This window comes from Hirundo rustica, chromosome Z (assembly GCF_015227805.2).
Source record: "Hirundo rustica isolate bHirRus1 chromosome Z, bHirRus1.pri.v3, whole genome shotgun sequence".
In the NCBI taxonomy this organism is placed as follows: Eukaryota; Metazoa; Chordata; class Aves; order Passeriformes; family Hirundinidae; genus Hirundo; species Hirundo rustica.
The window spans coordinates 81,936,542-81,959,688 of record NC_053488.1 but is presented as its reverse complement, the minus strand read 5'-3'; the positions used below and the strand labels follow the sequence as shown (position 1 = coordinate 81,959,688).

General features: G+C 41.4%; 1 protein-coding gene across 1 annotated transcript in view; it reads left to right on the top strand.

Moving 5' to 3' along the window:
* The window catches only part of RASGRF2 (Ras protein specific guanine nucleotide releasing factor 2), a 97,422-nt gene that overhangs the window by 32,331 nt on the left and 41,944 nt on the right, over positions 1 to 23,147 (top strand). Inside the window, exons 2-8 of the mRNA XM_040091037.2 lie at positions 4,196 to 4,302; positions 16,388 to 16,535; positions 17,574 to 17,663; positions 18,831 to 19,084; positions 19,991 to 20,070; positions 20,465 to 20,658; positions 21,883 to 21,992. Coding sequence (XP_039946971.1) covers positions 4,196 to 4,302; positions 16,388 to 16,535; positions 17,574 to 17,663; positions 18,831 to 19,084; positions 19,991 to 20,070; positions 20,465 to 20,658; positions 21,883 to 21,992 — 983 coding nt within the window. The remainder of the gene's footprint in view (positions 1 to 4,195; positions 4,303 to 16,387; positions 16,536 to 17,573; positions 17,664 to 18,830; positions 19,085 to 19,990; positions 20,071 to 20,464; positions 20,659 to 21,882; positions 21,993 to 23,147) is intronic.

Genomic DNA, 23,147 nt, shown 5'->3' with positions numbered 1-23,147 from the left:
AAATGATTAAGCTCCCTCATGCCTTCCATTGAAGGCAGGCTTTTGTTAGGGCTCTTAATGTCTTGGTATCAATCTTGGTACACAGACAAATTTTCCACCATTGTTTTTGTTCTCTGGTTTCCATTCTTATCAATATTGACACCTGTAATTTTCTTTTGACTTACTCTCAGTCTCCTGGCTTGAACAGTTAGACCAGGACTGCAGTGAGTCGGTGAAAAATTGGGAAATAGCGCCTAGCAAGACCATGGCACAACTCAGTTTTAAATTACAATTTTACGGCGCATTATTATAAATTAGTTTTATGTTTTGTAAGGAAAGTTTAGGGAAGGGCAGACCATGGGCAGGGATCTATTGACACGCCACACACACCATTTGAAAGTTCACAGGACAATTTGGTGTCACCCTGGTGCCCCTTGGAATGTGATTTACCTGTTGACTCGCCCTGCTGATGGGAGGGTGGGATATCAAAAGCACTGCTGACACTTGCATCATTTCCCCAGTGTGAGCTTTGCTTCCTGGACAGTCAAAGCTTATCAAATTTATGAGGAGCTGAACAAACAAGGAGCTGACCAAATTTATGGGGAGCAGGAGCTCGCAATGGAATTGCCAGGTGGCATTCCCTGGGGCAGCTGCTGCCCTCACCTGTGGCAGGTGCTAGCAGCTTCTGTGGGAATCCTTGTTGCTCTGGGTCCTTCCTCAGTGCTTCAGTCACGGGATTGTTGGGGGCATCAGTACTAATTGACCTCAGTGGTCTTAAAAGCAGTATTTCTGTTACAGGGCATGTATAATTTTGTTTGTTTGTTTCTTTTTTTGGGGGGGGGGATTGGCTTTTGGATTTTGTGTGGTTGTCTTGTGTGTGTGTGTTGTTTGTTTGTTTGTTTGCTGTGGTTTTGGTTTTATACTTTCATTGTGGGTGTTGGTTTTTGGGTGGTTTTTGTGTTTTTTTTTTTTTTTTTTGGTGAGAGTTTGTTTGTTTGATTGAGTTTTTTGTAATCAGAACAATGTTTTTTTTCCCCTGTGAAGTGGAAATGTTGGCAGCTGTGGAGGTTTCGCTGCCTTGTTTTGGGCACTGCCATCACTTGGGCAGTTTCACAAGGGCAGAGTTGTGCTGTGAGCTGCTGGGCAGCTGAGCTCTGGTGCAGGACTTCTTCACCCAGAGTCTAAGCCTGGCTCCAGCCTTATCTCTGCTGCAGGCACCCATCAGCTCCTTCCTCATTCCTTTCACTGCAGGGAGAAGCTCTGCTTAGCCCCAGGTACAAGTCAGAAGAGTGACACGCAGCAGTGCTCCTGATGTCCCTTAACTCTTTCCTTGGCTGTCAGTCATGCCTTTGTACCTGTGCCAGGTACCTGAAGCTTTCCTGCCTCTTTTTTCTCAGGCTTTACCTTGAAGAACTCTGCCAAAGGTGTTTTTGTGCAAATGAAGCCTTGCCATGTCACTTGTGTGCACCTGAATACTGAAAAGGCACCTTGAAATGAAATTACTTAATTTGCTTTATGTCAAAACACAGATTGTTCATATTACCTTCTGTGAGCCCAGTGGTTTTCAGAATAAACATAACAAAAAATTATCTAGCCGAACTTGAAACACAAGTGAGTTTCTGATATCCAGCAGATGGGATAATGATGGTGATGAGGGTAGTTGATGTAAGTATGTGTTACAGTGCTTAAATATCTACGGTTTTCCCTTCAGGAAAAGGATGGTGTCTATGCAGAAGTGTTTTTTTTTTACCTGTAGTGTGCTGCAGTGATGTGCAAGCTGAACTGTTTGGCATTGAATAGCAGTGCTAAAATTATATTGTCTCTGTGTAATTATATATATAGACCCACTCACATACATCATTTACTGGAGAATGTAATAGTGCATCACAGATACCATCTTGTTTTCTTGTAGTAAATCATTTTTTTTTAAAGCAGAACGTTTATTTTGAAAAAAGGATTCAAAGATGACTTTGAGATTCTTCTTAGAAGCATGTTATGATATTTTTATTGCACTTTTTTTTTGCTCTAGAGTCTATTTCTGGATAAATGAAGTGAGAGTTGATGCTGATGCTCGAATGCAAAATGCCTCTTTGAGGGGCGGACAGATGTAGGTGATTTCCAAATAAATGCCTTCTGTAGTTTAGTTTAGGTTGCCATTGTGTCCAGACCTACTGTGGTTGCCCTCTAATTCGGTTTAAATGTATGCGTTTTCTTGGTCTAACTGTGTGTTTCTGGCGTGCCTGTCACCATGGTGACTGCTCACCTCTGAGTTTAAATTCTGTGACTTGAGATCACTTCAAGTCTTGCTTTAAAGAGATCTGAGTTGCTGCACTTCAAAAGCAGGGAGGGCTCTGATATTGTCTCTAACTTGAATCCCCACACAATGGGATTAAATCCAGTGCTTGTCTGCACTTGTGTCTTTATTCTAATTTTATATGTAACAGCTTTATGAAACGCAAATAACTTGTTACATAATATGCAACACTGAACAGTGTGATTTATCTTTAAATATGCTTTTTAAAATAGACTATTCCACTCTATAAACAGAGCACTTTTGTGTATAATCTTGCTGCACTTTTCAGTGTGCTGTAGGTTATTTTCAGCTGCACTGTATTGTTGTAAAAGTTTTTATTGTTCACTGCTATGGAGAATCCTATGGACCTGATACAATCTTTTTTTCTTTCCTATTCATGGCATTCAGGTTTAAGTGATATGCTCTGTAGAAACCCTGTAGGTCATAAGATTGTCCTTTTACTCAATTATTAATCCTCCTTTTTGTTCTGGAGCTGTTTAATTCCTGAAACTTAACAGATCTGAACCTGAACCTGAGCTTCCTTTAGTTAAAGCCTATTAAATGTGAATGCTGATTTTAATTTGGCCTCAATTCTGTTCTAATTGTCTGTAATCCTGCAGTTTTGGTGGTCTTCTGCATGAAGAGTGTTTTGTATAGGTGTAGTGATGTTTAATAAATTAATATAACGTATAAGTGAGTAATTTCTCGTTGTGGAATGTCTTTTCTTTGGTTACCCTAAAGGAAACCAAATGTACAAGTACTTGAGTTTGGCTGCTGGAGCCCAGGTAGGAGTTTCTGTTCCCTCTGCAGAGATGTGGAGGTGGACAAGGGATGGGGAATTTCTGGGCAGTGAGGACAATGGAGGGAACCAGTCATATCTGCTCCTGAATGACATCAGAACCAAATCCAGGTGCTTTTATGACCCTCACTGGTCCTGCTGCCTGTGAAACATCTGGATTTCTAAAGGTGCATTTAGGGTGCCTGTGGGAATTAAAGGTGTGTGTTTGGGAGAATATTTTCTGACCTGCTTTCATCTGAGCTGGAAGAAGTCTGTTTGCTGCCTGGCTGTAAGTTGATACAGAAGCTGTGCAAAATAAGGTTGTAAATTACAGTCCCTGTGAAATGGGAGCTGAGGTAGATACCTGGTGGCTCTCCTCTCCCCACTAGCTAAATCTCTTAATGCTGCCTTCTGAGAGTAGCAAAAACCTCCCTGAAAGCTCTGTGGAACACACCGGGGCAATGCTCTTCGTGCAAGAAATGCCAGTGAGAATATGACTGGCTTTGGGTGAATAGCATTTTTTTGTGAAAACAAAAGGTAGCTGCAATACAGTTATGGGTGAGGCTTTTTGAAAGAGGGGCAAACATATTTTGGGAGTGTGATGGATGAGAAGGGTCCTTGTTCTTCTGGGAGGGTGGGAAATAAGCAGAGCCGGTGCAGAATCTGCATTCTTGGGAGGAGCTGGTGGTGGTTGCGGGCTTGGTCCCCATGCTGGCTTGTGAGGAATGTTTTAGGTTAAAAAATGCAAGAGAGAACTACTGACACCCCACTGCAGTTCTGTTATTGTACTTGGCTGTAGGAGCTCTTTAGGGAATTGTATTTTGTTGTCTTGGATGTGGAAGTTTAAGAACAATAACTTAGCAATAAGTGCATAAAAGCTATTACCTTGATACACAGGGGAATATTTTCAGGGTAGTTTTAACTTCAACTCAAGTTTCAAGACTAAAACTTAAAACACATCATCCTTGGGCTGGCAGCACATTGGGCTGAGTATAGAAAATCTTCTGTTGGGTTTTATTTGCTGGGTGGGATGTTTTTTGTGTCTTGCATTTTTTCTTTTGTTGTATTTTGTTCATTTTTAAAATTTTATGTATTTTTTCATTTAAGAGTTTCTGAACCCTTTTTTCCTTTGTTCTGATTTGCAGCATTACTTCACTGTTCTCTTTGGCCATGAGGGGCAGAAGCCACTGGAACTGCGTTGTGAGGATGAGGTTGATGGAGACGAGTGGGTAGAAGCTATTCACCAAGCGAGGTATGAAACTCGATTTGTGACCCTCTGATCCATTTTATTGCAGATAAATGGATTATACTTTGAAAATCTAAAGCCACCTTCCAAACAGAAATGAATGTTAACATGTATTAGTTGTGTGTTGTTTGCAATTCATGAGTATGTTATGGGAAAAAAAACCACTTTTAACATTCAACCACTGCCTTTTATCTTTTATAAGCAATTGTGCTGCAGTTGAAATTAGTTCAGGAAGAATATTATTTTATTAGAAACAATCCTTAGGATTAGTCCTCTGTTAGAGACAAGTCATGTCATGTGAATGAGGAAATTAATGAAATGAGAGATAAATACATAATTTTTTCTTAAAAACTCTTATAGAGAAATAAATGTAAGAAAGAGGAGGTCAAGCCATTAAGATGATGAGGTGTGACAAATTAAATTTTGACTTTGAAACTGAAATTTTGAACCACCTGAACCACAGTTTTGTGAAAAGGGATGTGGTAGGACCTTGAGCCATGCAGTAGTCTGTGCCTGAGGAGAGGTCTGTGTGGCAAGTGGTCATGGTTTAGGTGTAATCTAAATGAAAGTCATCTCACTGAAGGGCTGAGAAGTGGTGTACGGAGGCAAAGCCACTGCTGAAATGCACTTTCTGCAGCCTCCTCCCATCCTCACTCACCTCAGCTAATCTGCAGTGCCATGGTAACGCACAAGGAGCCAGGCAGCTCCCGAATTGCTTGGGACATGAGCCATGTAAACAGAAGTGATTCTGCTTCAGAACTAAAATTGAACATGAGCAGCTCGTAGTTTTTAATTTAGAGCTTGTGAAATGAGGCCCTGAAGCTGCAGGCCTTGTACTGCTGATGCCTTGAGAGGCTGGCTGGAACAGAGGCTAGGCAGAGCTACAGGAATAAAGCGGGTGTTTATTAAAAGCCCTTCACAGGACGCACCTTGGGCAGTACGAGAGCCCGGCCAAGGCTACCCCCGAGACAGACCCAAGATGGGTACAAGACGGATGACCGGTCACGGGTTTTCACACTTTTATAAGTTTTGGTCCGTTCACGTGTTGGGGTTAATTGTCCAATGACATCTGCGGGTTGTCAAGTCCCATCCTCCCAGTTTGCTGTCTGCTGTTTGTACTTTTTGGGCCTGAAGCTGCAAGGGTGTCCTTGGTTCTGGGGCTGGAAAAGGATTGTTTTGTGTAACTACGCTGTGAGGAGAACTTGCTGACACTTTCTATGAAGTTCAGAGTCACACACTTATGCAGTACAGAATCTGGAAATATGAAAGCTAAAACTTATGGCATCACTGCCCAGGCATCCAGCCTTGGGATCCTCATCCTCCTCTTGGTGCTGGTGCCTCCTGAGCGGAGCCCTGTCCTCTCCCAGGACAGCCTTGCAGGGTGGGCAGAACTTTAACCTGGTACCCTCTGGGTGACCACATCATTCCATGCCTTGGGGCTCCCTGGGGCTCAGGATGTCCCCTGTGTGTGACAGTGCTCCTGTCCTGACACAGATGTCCTCCGTGCTGCTGCAGGGCTTGTCCCTGGTCTGGGACAGCTTTTGCTGTGGAGCACTTGATGCCTCAGAGTGGCTACTTAGAACAAAGGCTAGGCAAGATTAAGAGAATAAAGTGGGTATTTGTTAAAGGCCTTCAGTAGAGACACTGTCCTGGTTTGAAAAGACAGGTGTCTGCTAGGGAGAGGCAGGCCTCTCTAGGAAATGAGGAATTTGAATCCTTCCCTCCGTGTTATTATAATTTGGAAGATTAAAAAAGAACTTTTCAGTCAGAGCTATGGGGAAAGGAATAACAGTCCTTTACTAGTAAATATAACAGGACAGACAAAAAACAACAGCAATTATAACAATAGTAGAACAGAACCAAGAACCCCGAGGGCACACGGTGGAAGCTCCGGCGCTGATGGCTGGAAGCCGGGCGCGGTGGACTGTCCTCCGCAGGCACGGGGTGTCCTCGGCAGGCAGAGGTGGCAGTGCCAGAGAAGCCGCGGCGGCGGGACCCGGGCTCACCCAAAATCTAGCAGGACAACGAAGAAACTCCGAATTCCTGGATACTCCAACAGATGATAGAATTCCCAGGACCAGACTCCTTCGTTAACCGTGGCCTCCAGGCAGCCACCAGTCGCCCGATCTGTGCTCCCCGGAAAACCGAGAGCAGTGAGTCCACCACCCTCAGCTCTCGGGTGCCTTTTCCCTCCCCCAAAACGAAGTGATCAACTTCATTTATCTGGGTTGAGCACCCTTTAACTATCAGTATTTAGTCTCCTAGTAACTTATTGGGGGGGAAAAATTCCACAGGAAAACATAACCCTCAACAGACACCTTGGGCAGTCAGAAGCCTCCCAGGGGCTACACCCAAGGTGGATGATGGTCACAAGTTTTTCACACAATTATAAGTTTGGTCCATTTACATACCAGGTGTTAATCCTCCAATTACAGTTTCAGGTAATGAAGTTTCCTCCAGTTTGCTCCCCCCCAATTCACTTTTGTTTGTACTTTTTGGGGCCTGTAGGATGCCCTTGAGTTTGAGGCCTAGAGGGATTGTTTTTTCTGACCAGAATGTGGAGACAGTAACTAACACTGTATATGGAGTTTGGAGTTCTGCACTAATGAAGTGTAGGATTTGAAAAATATAAAAGCTAAAATCCTAAGGCATCCTACTGACTGTGAGTGAATAAGGGAGCAGGGCTTTATGCCTCATGCTTGTGGCATTCAGGGACAGCAGCATCCTGGGGTTCCCTCTTTGCATCAGTTTGGTTTTGCCACAGCCTTTCCCTGACAGGAGGGGAAAAGGAGGTGTCCAGGGAAGGCCTGGACATGGCACTCAGTGCTTTGGGCTGGGGACCAGGTGGGGATCAGGCACAGGCTGGACCTGATGATCTGGGAGAGATTTTCTAATGAATAACTAAATGATTCTCTGATAAAGTGTCTAACACTGAGCATCACTGTCCTGTGACGTTCTAAAGATCATAGGAAGTACTCAAGACTAAGAGGAGCAGCAATCCATGCTCATGCAGAAATGATTTTCTCCTGATGTCTTCTCACCCATCAGTCAATGACCAGAGCTCTAGACATAGTGGATACAAAATCCACTGAGATCCACAGGGATCATTTACTGTCTTAAGCAGATTTTCATGGGTGATTTTGAGACTGAGCTCTTCAATGCAGTTTCTTGACATTTCAGTGGGAAAGAGGCAAGTGCAAGTTTACAGCTGGATTGTGCATTGTCACACAAAATCAAAATGAGCTGTGGATTTCAGCACATTGAGCCAAAGGCAAATTGATTTTGTAGACTTAAAAAAAATAGTTGTTTATTTGCAACAAACAGGGTCCTATGAGAGGACCCTGTTAGTGGAAGATATTAATATGTCAAAGGGTACCCAGCAAGATAAGCAGCACATTCAGAACTTAAATCAAGTGTTTTATGTTGCACTAAATACCTTCAGGCAGTAGTTGCTTTCCAAGGAATATACAGTATACACTCCCAATAAGTAAAACTGCATACCACCTTTGGACAAAGAAAACCTCACTTTGAAAAATAAAATATTAAATTGGTGCCCTGGGAGGTTTGGAGTCCCCATCTCTGGAGGTGTCCAAGGAAAGGCTGGAGGTGGCAGTCAGTGCTCTGGGCTGGGGACAAGGTGGGGATCAGGCACAGCTGGGACTCGATGGGCTGGGAGGGTTTTTCCAGCCTCAGTGATCTTGGGATTCTGGGATTCTTGTCCATTACCTGGTGTAAAAGGTGTGTAAGTAAGAGGAGCTTCATAACATCAGGTAAATATTTTTTTTCCTTGTGGTTCAGCCTGTTAATGTGTCACACGTGAATTTTCAAGGTAGAAACTGACACGAAATGAAGGCAATGATAAACAGTACACAGCTGAAATTACTGAGAGTTGGTTGTGACATTCAGGGTCAGGGTGGTTGATTTGACTCCACCAGGAAGTCAAAGTCCAGCCTGTAATTGCAGGCTTTAGAGGACAGCTGGATCTCTGAGGCCACTAAGATCAGTATTTTTATCTCCATCCCTTTTGCTATTTGACTGTTTCCACTTTATTTGGGCTTATCTCCTGATGATGCTGACCTGTAGACATTTTGTGATGGGCAGTCTCATGGTCTTACGCCATTTGGGCGATTTTCTTAATCTCCTTTCCTGCATAGGAAAATTTCGTGGGGAAGTTTCCCAGGGATACGGACATGGCTTTCTTGTGTTTTCTTGGACAAAAATCCAACAAGAGACCAAAAAAATTTGTAAAATTTAGTTGGTAAGCTTGGAATGCCATTCCCTATTGTGGGTTACCTCCTTGCTCAGATGATCTTCTACCTCACTGGAAGCTGCTTTTGTTTGCTTTGCGCTGTGCAGAGCAGTATAACCTGGAGTTTCTAATTATTTACTAAACCATTGGGTCTTTTGCTGAAGATACATAAAAAGAGGCTAAGCTAATAGTTTTAGAGTATTGCGTAAGACTTTTTTTGCCGACTTAATTGAACAAAATAGCACATCTTTTCTTTAGGGATAGATTTTTTTCCTGCCTGCATTATGATCTAGTCCTTTCCCCTTGAATTTATCTGTATTTTTGACAAATGGGAGAAGTTTTGGCAACTGTTGATTTGAGCCTGACCTAAGGTTTTTGATAGGAACTGATGAGTGGCATTTTATGTAGAACTTAAAAGATTTTTTTTTTTTTTTTGTCTCAGGTGTCTTAGTTACAAATTGTAGGAGGCATTGAGAAGAATGCCACTACTCTTATATTGAAAACAGACCTGGGAACATCTTGTCCTGTGTGAATATGCTGGCATTTGAGAAAGGGAAATATTTAATTGCTTTCCAGAGGGTATTATCCTCACAAGGAGCTGTGGTAATCCCTGTGTTAGCTGAGACAAGGCAATTGAGGTAGTTGAGGCTTTTTGTTTTCTTAGATTGACATATAGAAAATCTAATTTTGGACTGCCTCCCTACCCTCCCCCCCCCCCCCCCCCTTTTTTTTTTTTTCCTAGTACATATTTGTAGCCATCACAATTTCTTCCATGTCTTATTTACTTTGTCAGTTATAAATAGAGTGTTGAATAAAGGATGTTCCAATCTCAGTGCACCCCATGGTCCACTCTGGGTAAATAAGAATTTTATTTGGATGGCAGTACATAATTTAAAGATCTTTTCTGATGTGATCTTGTCCACTGTTTTTGTCCAAAGAGCCCTCTCTTCACATTGGGAATTGTTTGGCTTTTGAGCAGGAAGTGGGGTATTTAACCCAGTATATTTTAATGGAACCTCATTATCAGTTCCACATCTGTAGTTACTTTTCTTCTCCTTCCATTCTATTTCAATTTTTACTATTGTGGTATTTCAATATTATCCAGGGCGGCAGAGTCTTGTTTGCTTCATCTCAGCTACATCTTTGAGCAGGAGGATTTATTCCTGGCAAATCCTAATTCCTCTGTCAGTGACTGCATCTGGGAGTCCTGGTTTTGGCTTTGTTCCAGAACTTGTTCTCTTATGAAAAAATCTGTTTTATCCTCAATACACTGAGGTGTACTTATCACTATCTCCTACAAAATCTCTATTTTAAGGCTTTTTTGCATTTAGCTCCAAAACTTTTTTTTTTTAAAATATGAATGCAGTATTAATAAAATTTATTGGATTTCTCTACTTTAACTTTTAAATTTACCATGTATGGGAATGAAAACCCATCTTTCATGCAGGCACAAGTGTGAACTTAATTGAGAAACTGATTTGAAAAGGATTTGAAAAAGGTTTTTTAAATTTTTTGCCAGCTTAGTTTTAATCAATCTCATTCCTCCAGGTCTGCTCTCTGCACAGGTGATGTGGGAGAAGAGCAGGGAGGAAAATGGGAATGCTTCTTTCACATGGGTCACTGTTTAAAGTGTACGAGGAGCTACTACTCTCTAACAATTTAAAATTTAAAATTAAAAACAAATAGAAGCAAAAAGGCTTTCTCTCAGATTCGTAGACACGCTTTTCTGTGTATTTTACATAGTATTTTGCAGGCGGTTGTAGGCTCAGTGTGGCAGCTCAGAGCTTCCTTGTACTGATGCCTTGCTGCAAGTGAAGCTGTATTAACTGAGGCCTTGCACTTTAATAAGTACAATTTTGTGGTTTCTGGTCAGCTGGAAGTGAGGCAGAGAGGTGCATCCAGTACATACACTCAGTATGGGCCCTCCTGAGCTGTGCAGGCTGTCCAGGATCTGCTCCTGGACCTCCATCCCTGTGATGCCTCAGAGTGGCTATCTAGAACAGAGGCCAGACGAGATTAAGATAATAAAATGGGTATTTATTAAAGGCCTTCAGTAGAGACACCTTGGGCAGTCAGAAGCCTCCCAGAGTCTACACCCAAGGTGGATGATGGTCACGAGTTTTTCACACAGTTATAAGTTTGGTCCGTTTACATATCAGGGGTTAATCCTCCAACTACGGCTTCGGGTAATGAAGTTGTTTACCTACAGTTTGTTCCCTCCTAATTCACTTTTGTTTGTACTTTTTGGGGCCTGTAGGATGCCCTTGAGTTTCAGGCCTAGAGGGATTGTTTTTTCTGACCAAAATGTGGAGACAGTAGCTAATACTCTGTATGGAGTTTAGAGTAATACCCTAAAGCAGTGCAGGATTTGAAAAATACAAAAGCTCAAATCGGAGGCATCACCTGGCTGCTGCATGTATCCATGCTGCTCTCGGCTCCAGCTGGGCACATACTGGTCTGCAGTCATCTCTCTGCCAGCCACCCCTCCCCATGGTGTTCCCAGAAGCCGGGCTGGGTCTCTGGTGCCCTCCTGCAGCCAAATCACAAAGTCCCTGTTGGTCCAGCCCAGCCTTGGTGAGTCTGCAGCGCTTGGCTCGGCCGTGGTTGGCGATCACAAACCCAGGCCAGGCTCACACCTCTCCTGTGTGTCCCTGGCTCTGCAGGGACCTGTGTCCTCTCAGTCCCAACTCCAGAAAGTGGCACTGAGAGCTCCTTGGATCCACACACAGAGTCCCCTCACCAAGGAGAGGAATGACAAGTGGTTTGATGAGAAGGCAGGATGGGTAGTGGTGGTGATGTGCAGATCATGGCTGGACCAAATGTACTGATAGCTCTGGTTACCTGTGATCCTTTATCTCCTTTTACCCCCTAATCTCTGTGTTTTCCAAAGCTTGCTGCTCCTCAAACCTATTCCACGCCTCCCTTTCCTGGTCTTTGGTTCCTGGACTTCCATAACGAGCCTTGTACAATCCCTGAATGCTTTGCCCTGTAACCCATAAAACGTTTAATGCCCCTGTGTTTGGTGGCTGTTCTCAGCCTGAGAGGAGATGTAGAGAGCCTTTCCATAGACTCTGGGCACACCTCATGGCAGCTTTTCATGAGCTTCCCTTTTAAAAGGGGGCCCAGGAAAAGGAGGGAGAATGATGTTTTACACGGGTAAATAGCAAGAGGATGAGGGGGAATGGCTTTAAACCAAAACAGGGAGTTAAATTTGATACTAGGAAGGAATTACTCCCTGTGAAGGTGGTCAGGCCCTGGCACAGGGTCTGGCACCCTGTGCCCAGCGAAGCTGTGGCTGCCCCTGGATCCCTGGCAGTGTCCAAGGCCACGTTGGATGGAACTTGGAACAGCCTTAGATAGTGGAAAGCGTCCCTGCCCATAGCATGGGTGGCACTGGGTGATCTTTAATGTCCCTTCAAGACAACCCATGCCACGATTCTCTGATTCATGGCTGCTCATGCTTAGAGTTCTCTCTCAGTTTTGCACAATGGGGTGGGGTGCCATTCTCCTCCAGTGCGTGGCTGAATTCCTATGGTCAGATTTTTCTGGCTGGAGTGCCAGGACAATGGGAACAGCTGGTTTTGGTGTGAATTGTGAGTCTGGTGGGTGACACACTGGCTGATGAGAAGTGCTTCCAGCACAGACTCCATCCCACACGACAAGGTTGCCTTCCCTCCCTTCTCACCCCTGCTCCTGAGTGAGCCATTCCCCATGGATATGGTTTGGGTTTTGGGTCCACTCTTCCAAAGGCTCTGTCTTCCAGCTGGTATTCCCTTCTCTTTGTTAAAAGGATCATGTGGTAAAAATCATTTGGGGTGTGGAGGTCTCATGGTGTCCTGTGGCTCTGGCTGGCACCAGGATCCCTTGGAACTCTGGATCACACACCAAGGCACCTTGCTTAGAGTCACAGGGGTGGATTGGTTATCTTCTAGTGCAGCTTTTATTGTTCCCGTCCCTGCTGTGGCTGTGACTGTGCCATCAGCCTTTAAAACCTGTCCGGAGGCTCTTTCTCTTCTGTTAAGGAGTCGCAGCTGCTCGAGGTGGGTGTGGGGACAGATGCAGGCAATTTCTTCTGCCTTCCAGACAGCCAGAGTCTGGTTTTCATAATGAGTGAATTAGACTGTGTATTCTGCTTTTCAAGAGGGTGGTTTGATGTGGCCAGGGCAAATGCCTGGTTCTCCCAGCAGCCTGAGCAGCTTTAGTGCAATTAACATGGAGTGCTCCAATGAAGCATAACTCTGGTCTCATTCTGGGACAAAACTCAAAAATATTTGCTGGTAGCTGGAACTTCTATCCTGGCTTGCTGCCAGAGCAAGGCGACTTTAATAATGAGGATACAGTTAAACTTTCTTCAGCTTTCCCACATTTTCTGAGCATGTTAGCCTAAATGGCACAGCAGTTTTTCTCAGGGCTTTATTAATTTCTTCCTCTCTCCATAAGGTAGGTGGTGGTCAGTCAGAGCTTCTTCAGCTACCTGGTTTGAGCCTTGTCTCTACAGGTGATCATAGTAGACAGGTTCTGTCTCAGCTTTCAGGATCTTTTATCTATACTAGACATTACAGAATTGCTTCCCTCAATAAAATATTAATACAAATTCATATATGGTGTGGTTTGCAGCAGTTGTTTCTTTCTATTAAACCCATACAGAAAACCAGACCTAGGCTGGCTGCTTAGGTTGTTTCATATATTTTTTCTGTGTTCCTTTGACATCTGAACATTTTGGTACAATTTTCTCAAAGATTTCTTATACATGTGTGTTCATGTCAGTGTTGATACCACGTCCTCTTGTAAGGCTCCCGTGATTACTCTGGATATTCAGATTAACATATTTGGATATGGTGATCTCTACTCAGGCATGCAGAGGGATGGTTGGAAAGGGCTGTTGGAAGTATGTGTAGCTTATTCCAAAAGCCTTTGATTTTTTCTTTCCCAGCAGTAGTTTTGAAAAGGAAAATTGATTTAGCCTATTATAAATTAGTGTAGGTGTACACAGGCTTTTCTAATTAACTCTTCTTTGTAATGCTGGTTATGGGAGTGAAGAAGATGTTGTTTGGTTTTCAGGCTGAGCCTGATATTTTAGACAGCCAAAGCCCCCCTGCTGAATTGCTCCAAGAGCATCTCAAAAGGACAAAAACTTCAGCATTCCAGAGCAAAGTTCTGTGTTCCCCAGTAAAACAAAGACATGGAAGTCCAGCTTAATACATTTTAAGACTCCAAGAAATATACATAAATTTCTGCTCCGAAAGGAGGAAACAAAGAAGTGAAAGAAAAGCACTGTATATAACAATATCTTGGGTCCTACATCAGCAGTTCATCTTTTGTGAGTCTGTGTCCTACTATTTTCCTACAATTCTCATCAGTTTGAATAAAACCAAAGTGAAGCCTGTCACGTTCTGTGTTGAAAACAATTGGTAGCAAACTTCTAGAACACATTGAAAAGGATAAATATAAAAAGAGGATGTTTCCCTTGTCTGGATTTGGTTTTAGGTAGGAAAGACTATTAAATGTAAATCAAAGCATTTTATTACATATGTTACGTATATTTTTGTCTTAATAACATTGTAGAACAATTAGTTCTAACTCTGACATGATTAGTGCTTTTAATTCAGACACTTTTTAGAATGTACAAATGCCTTTTTGGATGCAAAGGAACGAAATACTCTGGTTTCTGAAAAAAAAAATCCAGAATTCTTGCAAAACAAAACATATTATTATTGAAAAATTTTAAAGAACGAATGTCATACTTCACTGCTGTGTCCTGCACAACTGAGTGATAAGTGGAATGCTTCATGACAGATTTATTTTTGTATGTTTTTTTACTTCTTGGAAGAGGTGTCCTGACCTTCCTTTTTCCAGTGTACTGTTTAGTTCTGCAGTAGTCAAACTATAACAGCAAATGTAATAGACTTAAATTCACTTCTTATTCTTTTTATAATCTGTGCAAGGAGGAACAACTTTTACTTTATGATAGCTGTGGGAACTTATTCTAATTATTTTAAATCCAAGCTTGTTTTCCAGGTTAGGAGTTGAATTCAATAGCTGTGCTCAATAATGGCCCCCTCCAGTGTGTAAGTGCACTAGCACTAATTGAAATACAAGTAAATATTTACAGAAAAAACCCACACTATAGACGATGCACATCACTGCAATTTTAAGAGCCTCACGGTATTTAATAGCAAATGTTCATTGTTTTATGAGTGCTATAACAAGCATGAAGACATTTAAAAGAAAGAGATTTGCAATCCAAAAGTTCCTTCTGTTGAATCCTGTGCTCAAACTCAACAATGGAAAAAGATATGATATCAAATAACAAGGGATCCCTTGTCAATGATTTAGGGCCTCCATTCTGCTGTATTTTGTTTGGTCTTTATCTTGTAGATTTATGAAACTCACAGAGGAACAGCCTTCCTAAAACCTCAGTTAAGAGGCAGCAAAGTGTCTTGATTTTGCTGCTTCAGGGTCAGTCTGATGAAGAAGATGATGCACAGGGAGAAACTGATTTCTCCTCTACCTGAAGCTGAGAAGAATTTCTGGCATGGTGCTCTGATTCTGGCATCTAATTACACTAGGGTTATTGTCCCTTTTCAGCGAAAAGCTGCCCCAGAGCTAAAAGAAAGACTGTGGTTCCTGATACTGATTAGATTAAAGGCATTTATTTCAATAATCTTAAAATGGCCTAAAGAATAAAACATATGTTAGCACACTAAAATGACCGTTTTGATGGGGATTCTTCCATAAAGAGATCTGGCAGATGGAGCGAAATTGTTCTGATGAAGTGCTACATGCTCCCCCAAGTCCTCCCAAAAGATTGGAAAAAATCAGGACCTTAAAATAAATAAAACAAATTCAATTTACCAAATTCTTGGGCTTAGCATGAGAATTAGAAGCTCATTAAAAAGTGCAGTTATCTTGCTCTCAGTAGCTGGATACTGTGAAACTGGGTACCGTTGCACCTGTGTCTAAAAACAGATATTAAATTCTCTCAATCTGGATGATTTGGTGGTTATGATTTGGGTGGTTTATGATCAAGCTGTACATTGTAACTTAAGCCAAACAAACATGGCTTTGCAGGCTTATTGCCACTGGGGCCATGTCATTTGTCCACGTCCCATGAGGGAGTTGTGTTGTCTTGAGAGGTTTCCTGGAACAGAGGCTAGACAGAGTTACAGGAATAAAGGGGGTATTTATTAAACGCTCTTCACAGGATACACCTTGGGCAGTACGAGATCTCAGCTGTGACTCCCTCGAAGATGGACCCAAGATGGATGACTGGTCATGAGTTTTCACATTTTTATAAGTTTTGGTCCTTTACGTATTGTACAATTGTCCAATTGCAGTTTCAAATTATGAAGTCCCATCCGTCCAGATTGCTCTCCTCAGTTTGCTGTTGTTTATAATTTTGGGCCTGAAGCTGCAATGGTGTCCTTGGTTCTGGGGCTGGAAAAGGATTGTTTTATGTAACTACGCTGTGAGGAGAACTTGCTAACACTTTATATGAAGTTCAGAGTTACATACTAATGCAGTACAGAATATGGAAATATGAAAGCTAAAACTTAAAGCAACATTCTGTCCTGATAGAGGCTTGACAAGGCCTCTAACAACAGTAAAATATCTAACAATAATAAATATCTAACAGTAGTAACGTTTTGCACAGTCAGCTATCATGCTAAGAATAATGATTATTATGAACAGTTCTTTAGGCACATAAGGGGAATAATTTAAAACATTTTTGTCTGCATCAGTCTGTTTTTTCACTTTTTTCAGGAGCAGAAGCCTTCTTAAACTAAAACCACTAAAAAACAATGTCAGGCTGTTTTTAGTGACCTGAGCTTTCTCTGGCAGCTACTCAGACATCCTGATCGAGCGGGAGGTGCTGATGCAGAAGTACATCCACCTGGTGCAGATCGTGGAGACCGAGAAGGTGGCGGCCAACCAGCTCCGGCACCAGCTGGAGGACCAGGACACCGAGATCGAGAGGCTCAAGTCGGAGGTGTGTGCCAGACCCACCAGGCAATCACTGATTAGAGCATTCTGCTGGGTGCATGCTGTGGGGGTGCCTGGCATGGCTACCTAGAACAGAGCCCGAACAGTGTTAAAGGAATAAAGGGGTGTTTATCAAAAGGCCTGCAACAGACACACCTTGGGCAGTACAAGAGCCTGGCCTGGGCTACACCCAAGATGGATGACTGGTCACGAGTTTTCACACTTTTATAAGTTTTGGTCCATTTACTTGTTTGGATTAATTGTCAGTTACATCTTCAGGTTATGAAATCCCATCCTCCTAGATTGCTCTCCTCAATTCACTGTTGTTCACGCTTCTTTGAGCCTGAAGCTGCAAGGGTGTCCTTGGTTCTGGGGCTGGAAAAGGATTGTTTTATGTAACTACGCTGTGAGGAGAACTTGCTGACACTTTCTATGAAGTTCAGAGTTACACACTTATGCAGTACAGAATATAGAGAATATGAAAGCTCAAACTTAAGGCATCAGTGGTATTCAGAATTTCTGTAGTATTCTATGAAAATAGCTGGACCCAGTGAGGTTAATGTGTAACAGTCACTCCAGTGACTCCTCAGATAAATAGTTTTCTTTGAAATATTGGGACCTGTTGGGTTACTTTTCCTGTCAGGCTGTTTAAGATGACGCACTGCTTTGCAGAGTGGCTGCCGCTGGTTGCATTGTTTCCTCCCCACCTTCAGGTTTGAGTTTGGCTGCGATGGTGTTATGGACTGTTCCGGACTGCTCTGATTCCATGCATGTTGTTAAAAACCTTGTTGTAGTCTTAGGCTGATAAAGCCCAAAAGGCACAGTTAGTTTTGGGGACAGAGCCTGCTAGTTCTGGGCTCCCCATCCCAGCTGGACAGGGATCTGTACTGGCCTGAAGTGCTCCAGGCCCTGTCCCCAGATGTGTGCTGGTCAGTCTGTGCCCCTTCCACAGGCTGGAGGAAGGGGAAATTGTTGTTCTGTTAGTTCTACAACCAAGGGTTTCATTAATTCGAGGAAGCATTTAATGAGTGTTTGGTTTTGTCAGATTGTAGCGCTGAATAAAACGAAGGAAAAAATGCGACCTTATCAAGGCAACCAGGAAGATGAAGATCCAGATATTAAAAAAATTAAGAAGGTAAATGTGAAGTCTTTTGTGCTTAAAGGGAGAAGGGTGGGATGAGGGGTGTACTTCCGTATTTTGGTCTGTCTAGTGTTGTTTTGCATTGTTTTTTTATAAGTATCGTCAAATAGTAAGTCTTCCTTTGCCCTGCCCCTACTTAAATCTGTTCAATTATGTATATTTTAGTGCTACATTAATCTCGTGGTGTATTTGCATAAAATCCTTTAAGGAACGTGTCTAGTTTCAGTTTTTTTCTAGGGTATGCACTTTGAGCCAGGGTCAGCACTGAGCTGGTAACTTGGTGTGAATTTTCCTTTTCGTGTAGATTAACCATTATTGCAGAAGCTGGGGATGCCCCTTTTAGTAGCAAGAGAGCTTTGAATCTATATGTAATTCACTGCATTCTGCATCTTGATAATTTTGACAGTTGGGCCCCTTTTATTTTTAAAGTTATTCTTTCAAAGTAAACCGATACCAGTGAAATTTTGTGCTTCTCTTTCAAGATGAATGATCTTCACTTCAAGATCAGGGCACAGACATAATGAAATTTCCTGTGACCAGATGTAGACATCTGTTGTAATCTTTAATCCACTTGAAACTTCAACAGATATTGTGCTTAGTTAGATTTTTCCATGACATAGAAGTGCTTTTTAAGAATGCCAAAAATCTGTCTTTTTGAATACTGTATTTGTTGCCTTGGTGTCTGATACTAAGCAATGTATTGATACAAAGCTTTAAATACACATACCAAGTGTTATCTATTCAAAATGGAAAGCAAACTGAGGTTAAAAAATCATTTAAGTATTCTGCCAATAATGATATTGAGTCTGTGTTGGAATGTGTTACCTGGAGGTATTGCAGGATACCTTTTGTGTAAGAGAAGTGTTTTAGGGGGAGGAAGAAGGAACTGCAATCATGCTGGTGGGAAGGGAACAATATTCCAGCTTGCAGTATAAAATTCCCTTTTATGTATGCCACGTTTTACAGTCTGTTTCCTGGCAACAATTATGACCCTTAACAAACAGAAATATAAAATATATTTAATTACAGAACAATTATATATCAATAAGGGAACATTTTTATTTTTGAGTAAACACTTTTATTTTCGATGGTTATTTCTACCTTGAAAATCTTATGATAAATCATGTACTGTGTTTCTTTTTCTGTGTGATCCCTTTTTAGGTTCAGAGCTTTATGCGGGGCTGGTTGTGCAGAAGAAAATGGAAAACCATTGTCCAAGATTATATTTGTTCTCCTCATGCAGAGAGCATGAGGAAGAGGAACCAGATAGTTTTCAACATGGTAGAGGCAGAGTCTGAGTACGTGCACCAGCTTTATGTCCTGGTGAACTGTTTCCTGCGGCCCTTGAGGATGGCAGCCAGCTCCAAGAAGCCACCTATCAGCCATGATGACGTCAGTAGCATTTTCCTCAACAGGTATAGGGGATTTATTTGGATTTTTTGTTGTTGTTTTTGGAGGTGGTTTGTTGTTGTTTGTTTGTTTGTTTGTTTTCCCTGTGGATTTCCCCTGACTGTTTGTTCCCACTCTGGTTCAGCTGAAGGCAGAGTCCTGGCCCTCGTTTTGGCTCTGGTGCAGGTGGTATTGCTCAGCCAGACAGCTTTCCAGGGCTGAAAGGCAAGGGTGTGCTGCAGGTGATGCTGTTGGAAATGACACGACCTCTTTACCTTCCTACATTCTGTGTCTTCCTCTGCTGGAGGGAGAAAGGGACAGATGGTGCCTCTTGTGGCAGCTCTCATAATTTTCTGTCACCTTTCCTGTTTCTTTTATTCTCTTAAGAGAGCAAAACTGGACTTAGTGGCCTCATACGATCCCGATTAACACCCTGAGGATGAGAACGTCAAAGCTTCTATTTTCTGTTGTCCTGCCTAAGGAGTCTCCTTCCCTCTCACTTGTCTTTTCATATCCTGCAAAAAAAGAATTGTTCTTTCATTAGGCATCCAAGTACTGCTGTAATGAGTATGTTCAGGTAGCCCAGGAGGCATCTAACATTAGACACAGGATTAGGATTGCATGCAAGCCAGCCCCAAACTTCTGAGAAATTAAATAAGTTCCTTTAGTCATGAGGCAGGTTTCCTTTCCCTTATTAGAATATGAATACAATGTTAGAGTATTTATATTGAATGCTATGAGTTTTTTAGAATCACTGAGCTAGTATTTTTAAACAATGCAATAAAAAGAAGCACTTATTTCCATAATAATAACTATCTTCTGGTCTTTTTTTAGCTAAGTATGAAAGATGAAGAGTTGTTTCTCTGTGAATTGTTAATCCGAAAAATAAAACGAGAATTGTCTTTTTGTTTGTTTAAATACTTGTTTTTCAGTGAAACAATCATGTTTCTTCATGAGATATTTCACCAGGGCTTAAAAGCAAGAATAGCTAACTGGCCTACCTTAATTCTAGGTAAGTTATTTTCTGTAGGGGTATAACTTTTTCCTAAAGACATGACTTCTTAAAAGTCCTTTTTGGAGGGAATGCATTTGCAGAGTTGCAAACCACAAGATCGGGTGTAGTGGGAATCCCATGAGGGCAGTAATGGTCTGTGTATGAGGATTCCTCTTCCCTAAGCATTGATTAGACTTGTATTTTTGGTAATACTATCTGACCATTAGGTAATCAGAACAACCATGACTGGGCAGGTGAAAGAGCTATGTTTATTGCTTCTAAATTGTCAGTATATTGGAAACAGAACTGATTATAGTAATTCACTTCCAGAGAAAACACTGCTTTCTTTAAAAATATATTTCAATCTGTGGGTAACTGGGGGAAAAAAAAGGCATTTCTTTGCTTTTTCTAGCTGATTTATTTGACATTCTGCTGCCAATGCTGAACATATATCAAGAATTTGTTCGGAATCATCAATATAGCCTACAAGTGCTGGCAAACTGTAAGCAAAACAGAGATTTTGACAAACTCTTGAAGCAATATGAAGCTAACCCAGCATGTGAGGGCCGAATGCTGGAAACTTTCCTTACCTACCCCATGTTTCAGGTACTCCCTGTGTATTTTTTGTGTATATTTGGTTTTACTGTTTGGCTCATTTATTTTACGATACTGACATTGCGATTGATTGAAGGCTCTTCTTACTTAACTAGAAATACTCTCCTGAAAATTAGTTTAGTTTAATTTATTTTGTTGTTACACCAAGATTCTGGGGTAGACATCTCTTCCCCACCTATGCTGGCTCATCTTTGTTCAGTCTTGAGAATGTTGAGAGGGAGTGTGGGATGAGGATGGCGCTGAAGAAAATTGTCACGGCACTGTTCCTTGACTTAGGACCCCTGATTATAAAGTCAAGAGAGAGATGATATGCAGTAACTTAGAGCAGCCATAAACACCTCACTGGCAATACATTTTGTATCTTTCTCTCTGCTTTGTTCCCGAGTGAATTTGGTCTTCAGAAAATTAAAAATAAACAGCAAAAGTTTCGAAAACTGTTTGGAAAAGTTTTGAAGAGTTTTGAAACCCTCCTGATATTTTACTGTAATTTGCCTGGAATAGACATTTGCAGCTGTTTTAAGATGTCTGTGAAGCACTGGCCTGAGATTTTTGTGTCTTTTTCATTTAACCTGGCATTTTACTCATCAGAGGAGTAGTGAATCCCCTCAGTTTGCGCAGTTATTGGAAAGCTAGATAGAGAAAAAAAATCCAAAGGGAGCATCTGTGACACTTATGTTAGTGGTAGTTATTCATATAATAACTAAGCCTAAGGAACCTTTGGCACCTGCAACAATACTTTTTTTAATTTTTGAAGTGGTACATTTTGAAGTTTTCATGGGTTTGGGTTTTTTTGAGGTTGAGTTGAAACCAGGTCAAGGAAAGGAAAGAGATGGTCCTGTTCCTGTGTGATGAGGAATGTTATTATGTCATTGCTTATGATTTTCCACTTGAGCATACTGTTGTCTCTCCTCCTACATAAATCTGATTGTGGCAGACCAGTTATGCTGCACCATCACTTGGTTCTGATTAAAAGCTCTGAAGTGTCCTTTTTTCTTTGGTTAAAATCTCTGAAGTGTCCTTGTTACCCTGTAGCTTTTCATAGTCAAATGCTGGACATTCTTCAATCTCTTCCTTTTGTGCAATGGGAATTTTACCGGATTGCGGACAGGTCACCTGGTATTTTCAATGTCAAAAGACATTTACATGCTCATAATCTATTAAAATTGAGGGAAGGTATATATAGATTTACTGATATTATGCCTTATTGGTTTCAAGATTCCCAGATATATTATAACACTTCATGAACTTTTGGCTCACACACCACACGAACACGTTGAGAGAAAAAGCCTTGAATTTGCTAAATCTAAACTAGAAGAACTTTCAAGGTAAGATTTTTCTACCTTATGTCTGATAATTTTGAATTAAAGGGTTTGAAAAGAAAAAACAGTTTTTCCTTATTTTTATTTTGTTTTTTCCTATAAAAAAGATATGTATTTTAAAGAAAAGGATCAAACACAAAACAGAAGACAATGAAAAATAACAAAAATATCTTAGTGAGATATTTTGTCTGATTTTTTTTTTTTTTTTGACAAATTTAAATCTACAAGTGTCTTCTTGTACTTTGGTTTGGGGAGAGTTGAAATCACTATAGAAACCACCTACTCCTTGGTTATGAACAGAGCTGTTTTCTTTACATAAAGGAATTTTATTTTTCTTAATTTAAAGAGGGAAGGGCATTTTAAATAATCATGGTCTTTGAAAGCACTTAGTTCTCTATCTGTGTTATAATTTTGTGTGCTAATGTGAAAATTTGCTTTCTTATATGCTTCAAATAATGCCAGATAAGCAGGAATTAAAGATACATTCTGAGAACTGATGTTCCCTGTGGAAACCTGCAAAATTAAACACTTCCCTGAACCCCCAGACCTTTCTCAGATGTTCCTCTCATCAGCCCAGTGAGAAATGTGGTTCTCCTCTCTGGGAAAGGCAGTTTTCTGCTGTGAACAAAGAGACCATAAGTGAACTCCAGGATATAAATATTCAGTGTCTGGAGTATTCACTTAGGATGGGCTTGGAGAATAGTTGTAAGAGATCTGCACGAGCAGATACATCAGCTTGGGGCTGGCTTCATCTCCTAAGTCAGAGTTCATTGCTGATCCGACTGATTCATCACTGAACATTCAGAACTAGAGTCTGAGACTGATTCTCTCTATTCATAGAGTCAGTATAGGGCATAAATATAAAATAAAGTGACTCATTTCTATCCCTTTAATGTAGCTCTGAGGGAAGAGGAGATTCCAGAAAGTGTAGCCCAGACCCACTTTAGGAAAATACCATTACAGGGTCATATAAACTCTTGGGTTGGTTTCAGCATTGAAAAAAAAAAAAAAAAAAAAAAAAAAAGAAAAGAAAAAGATGAATCTGGTTTTTTTCTCTGTAAGGGGAGGATGCCTATAAAAAAGCAGTAAGAGAAAGGATATGGTAAAGTATCAAGGCTATGGTTGTTGAGGGGAAAGGAAAGGAAAGGAAAGGAAAGGAAA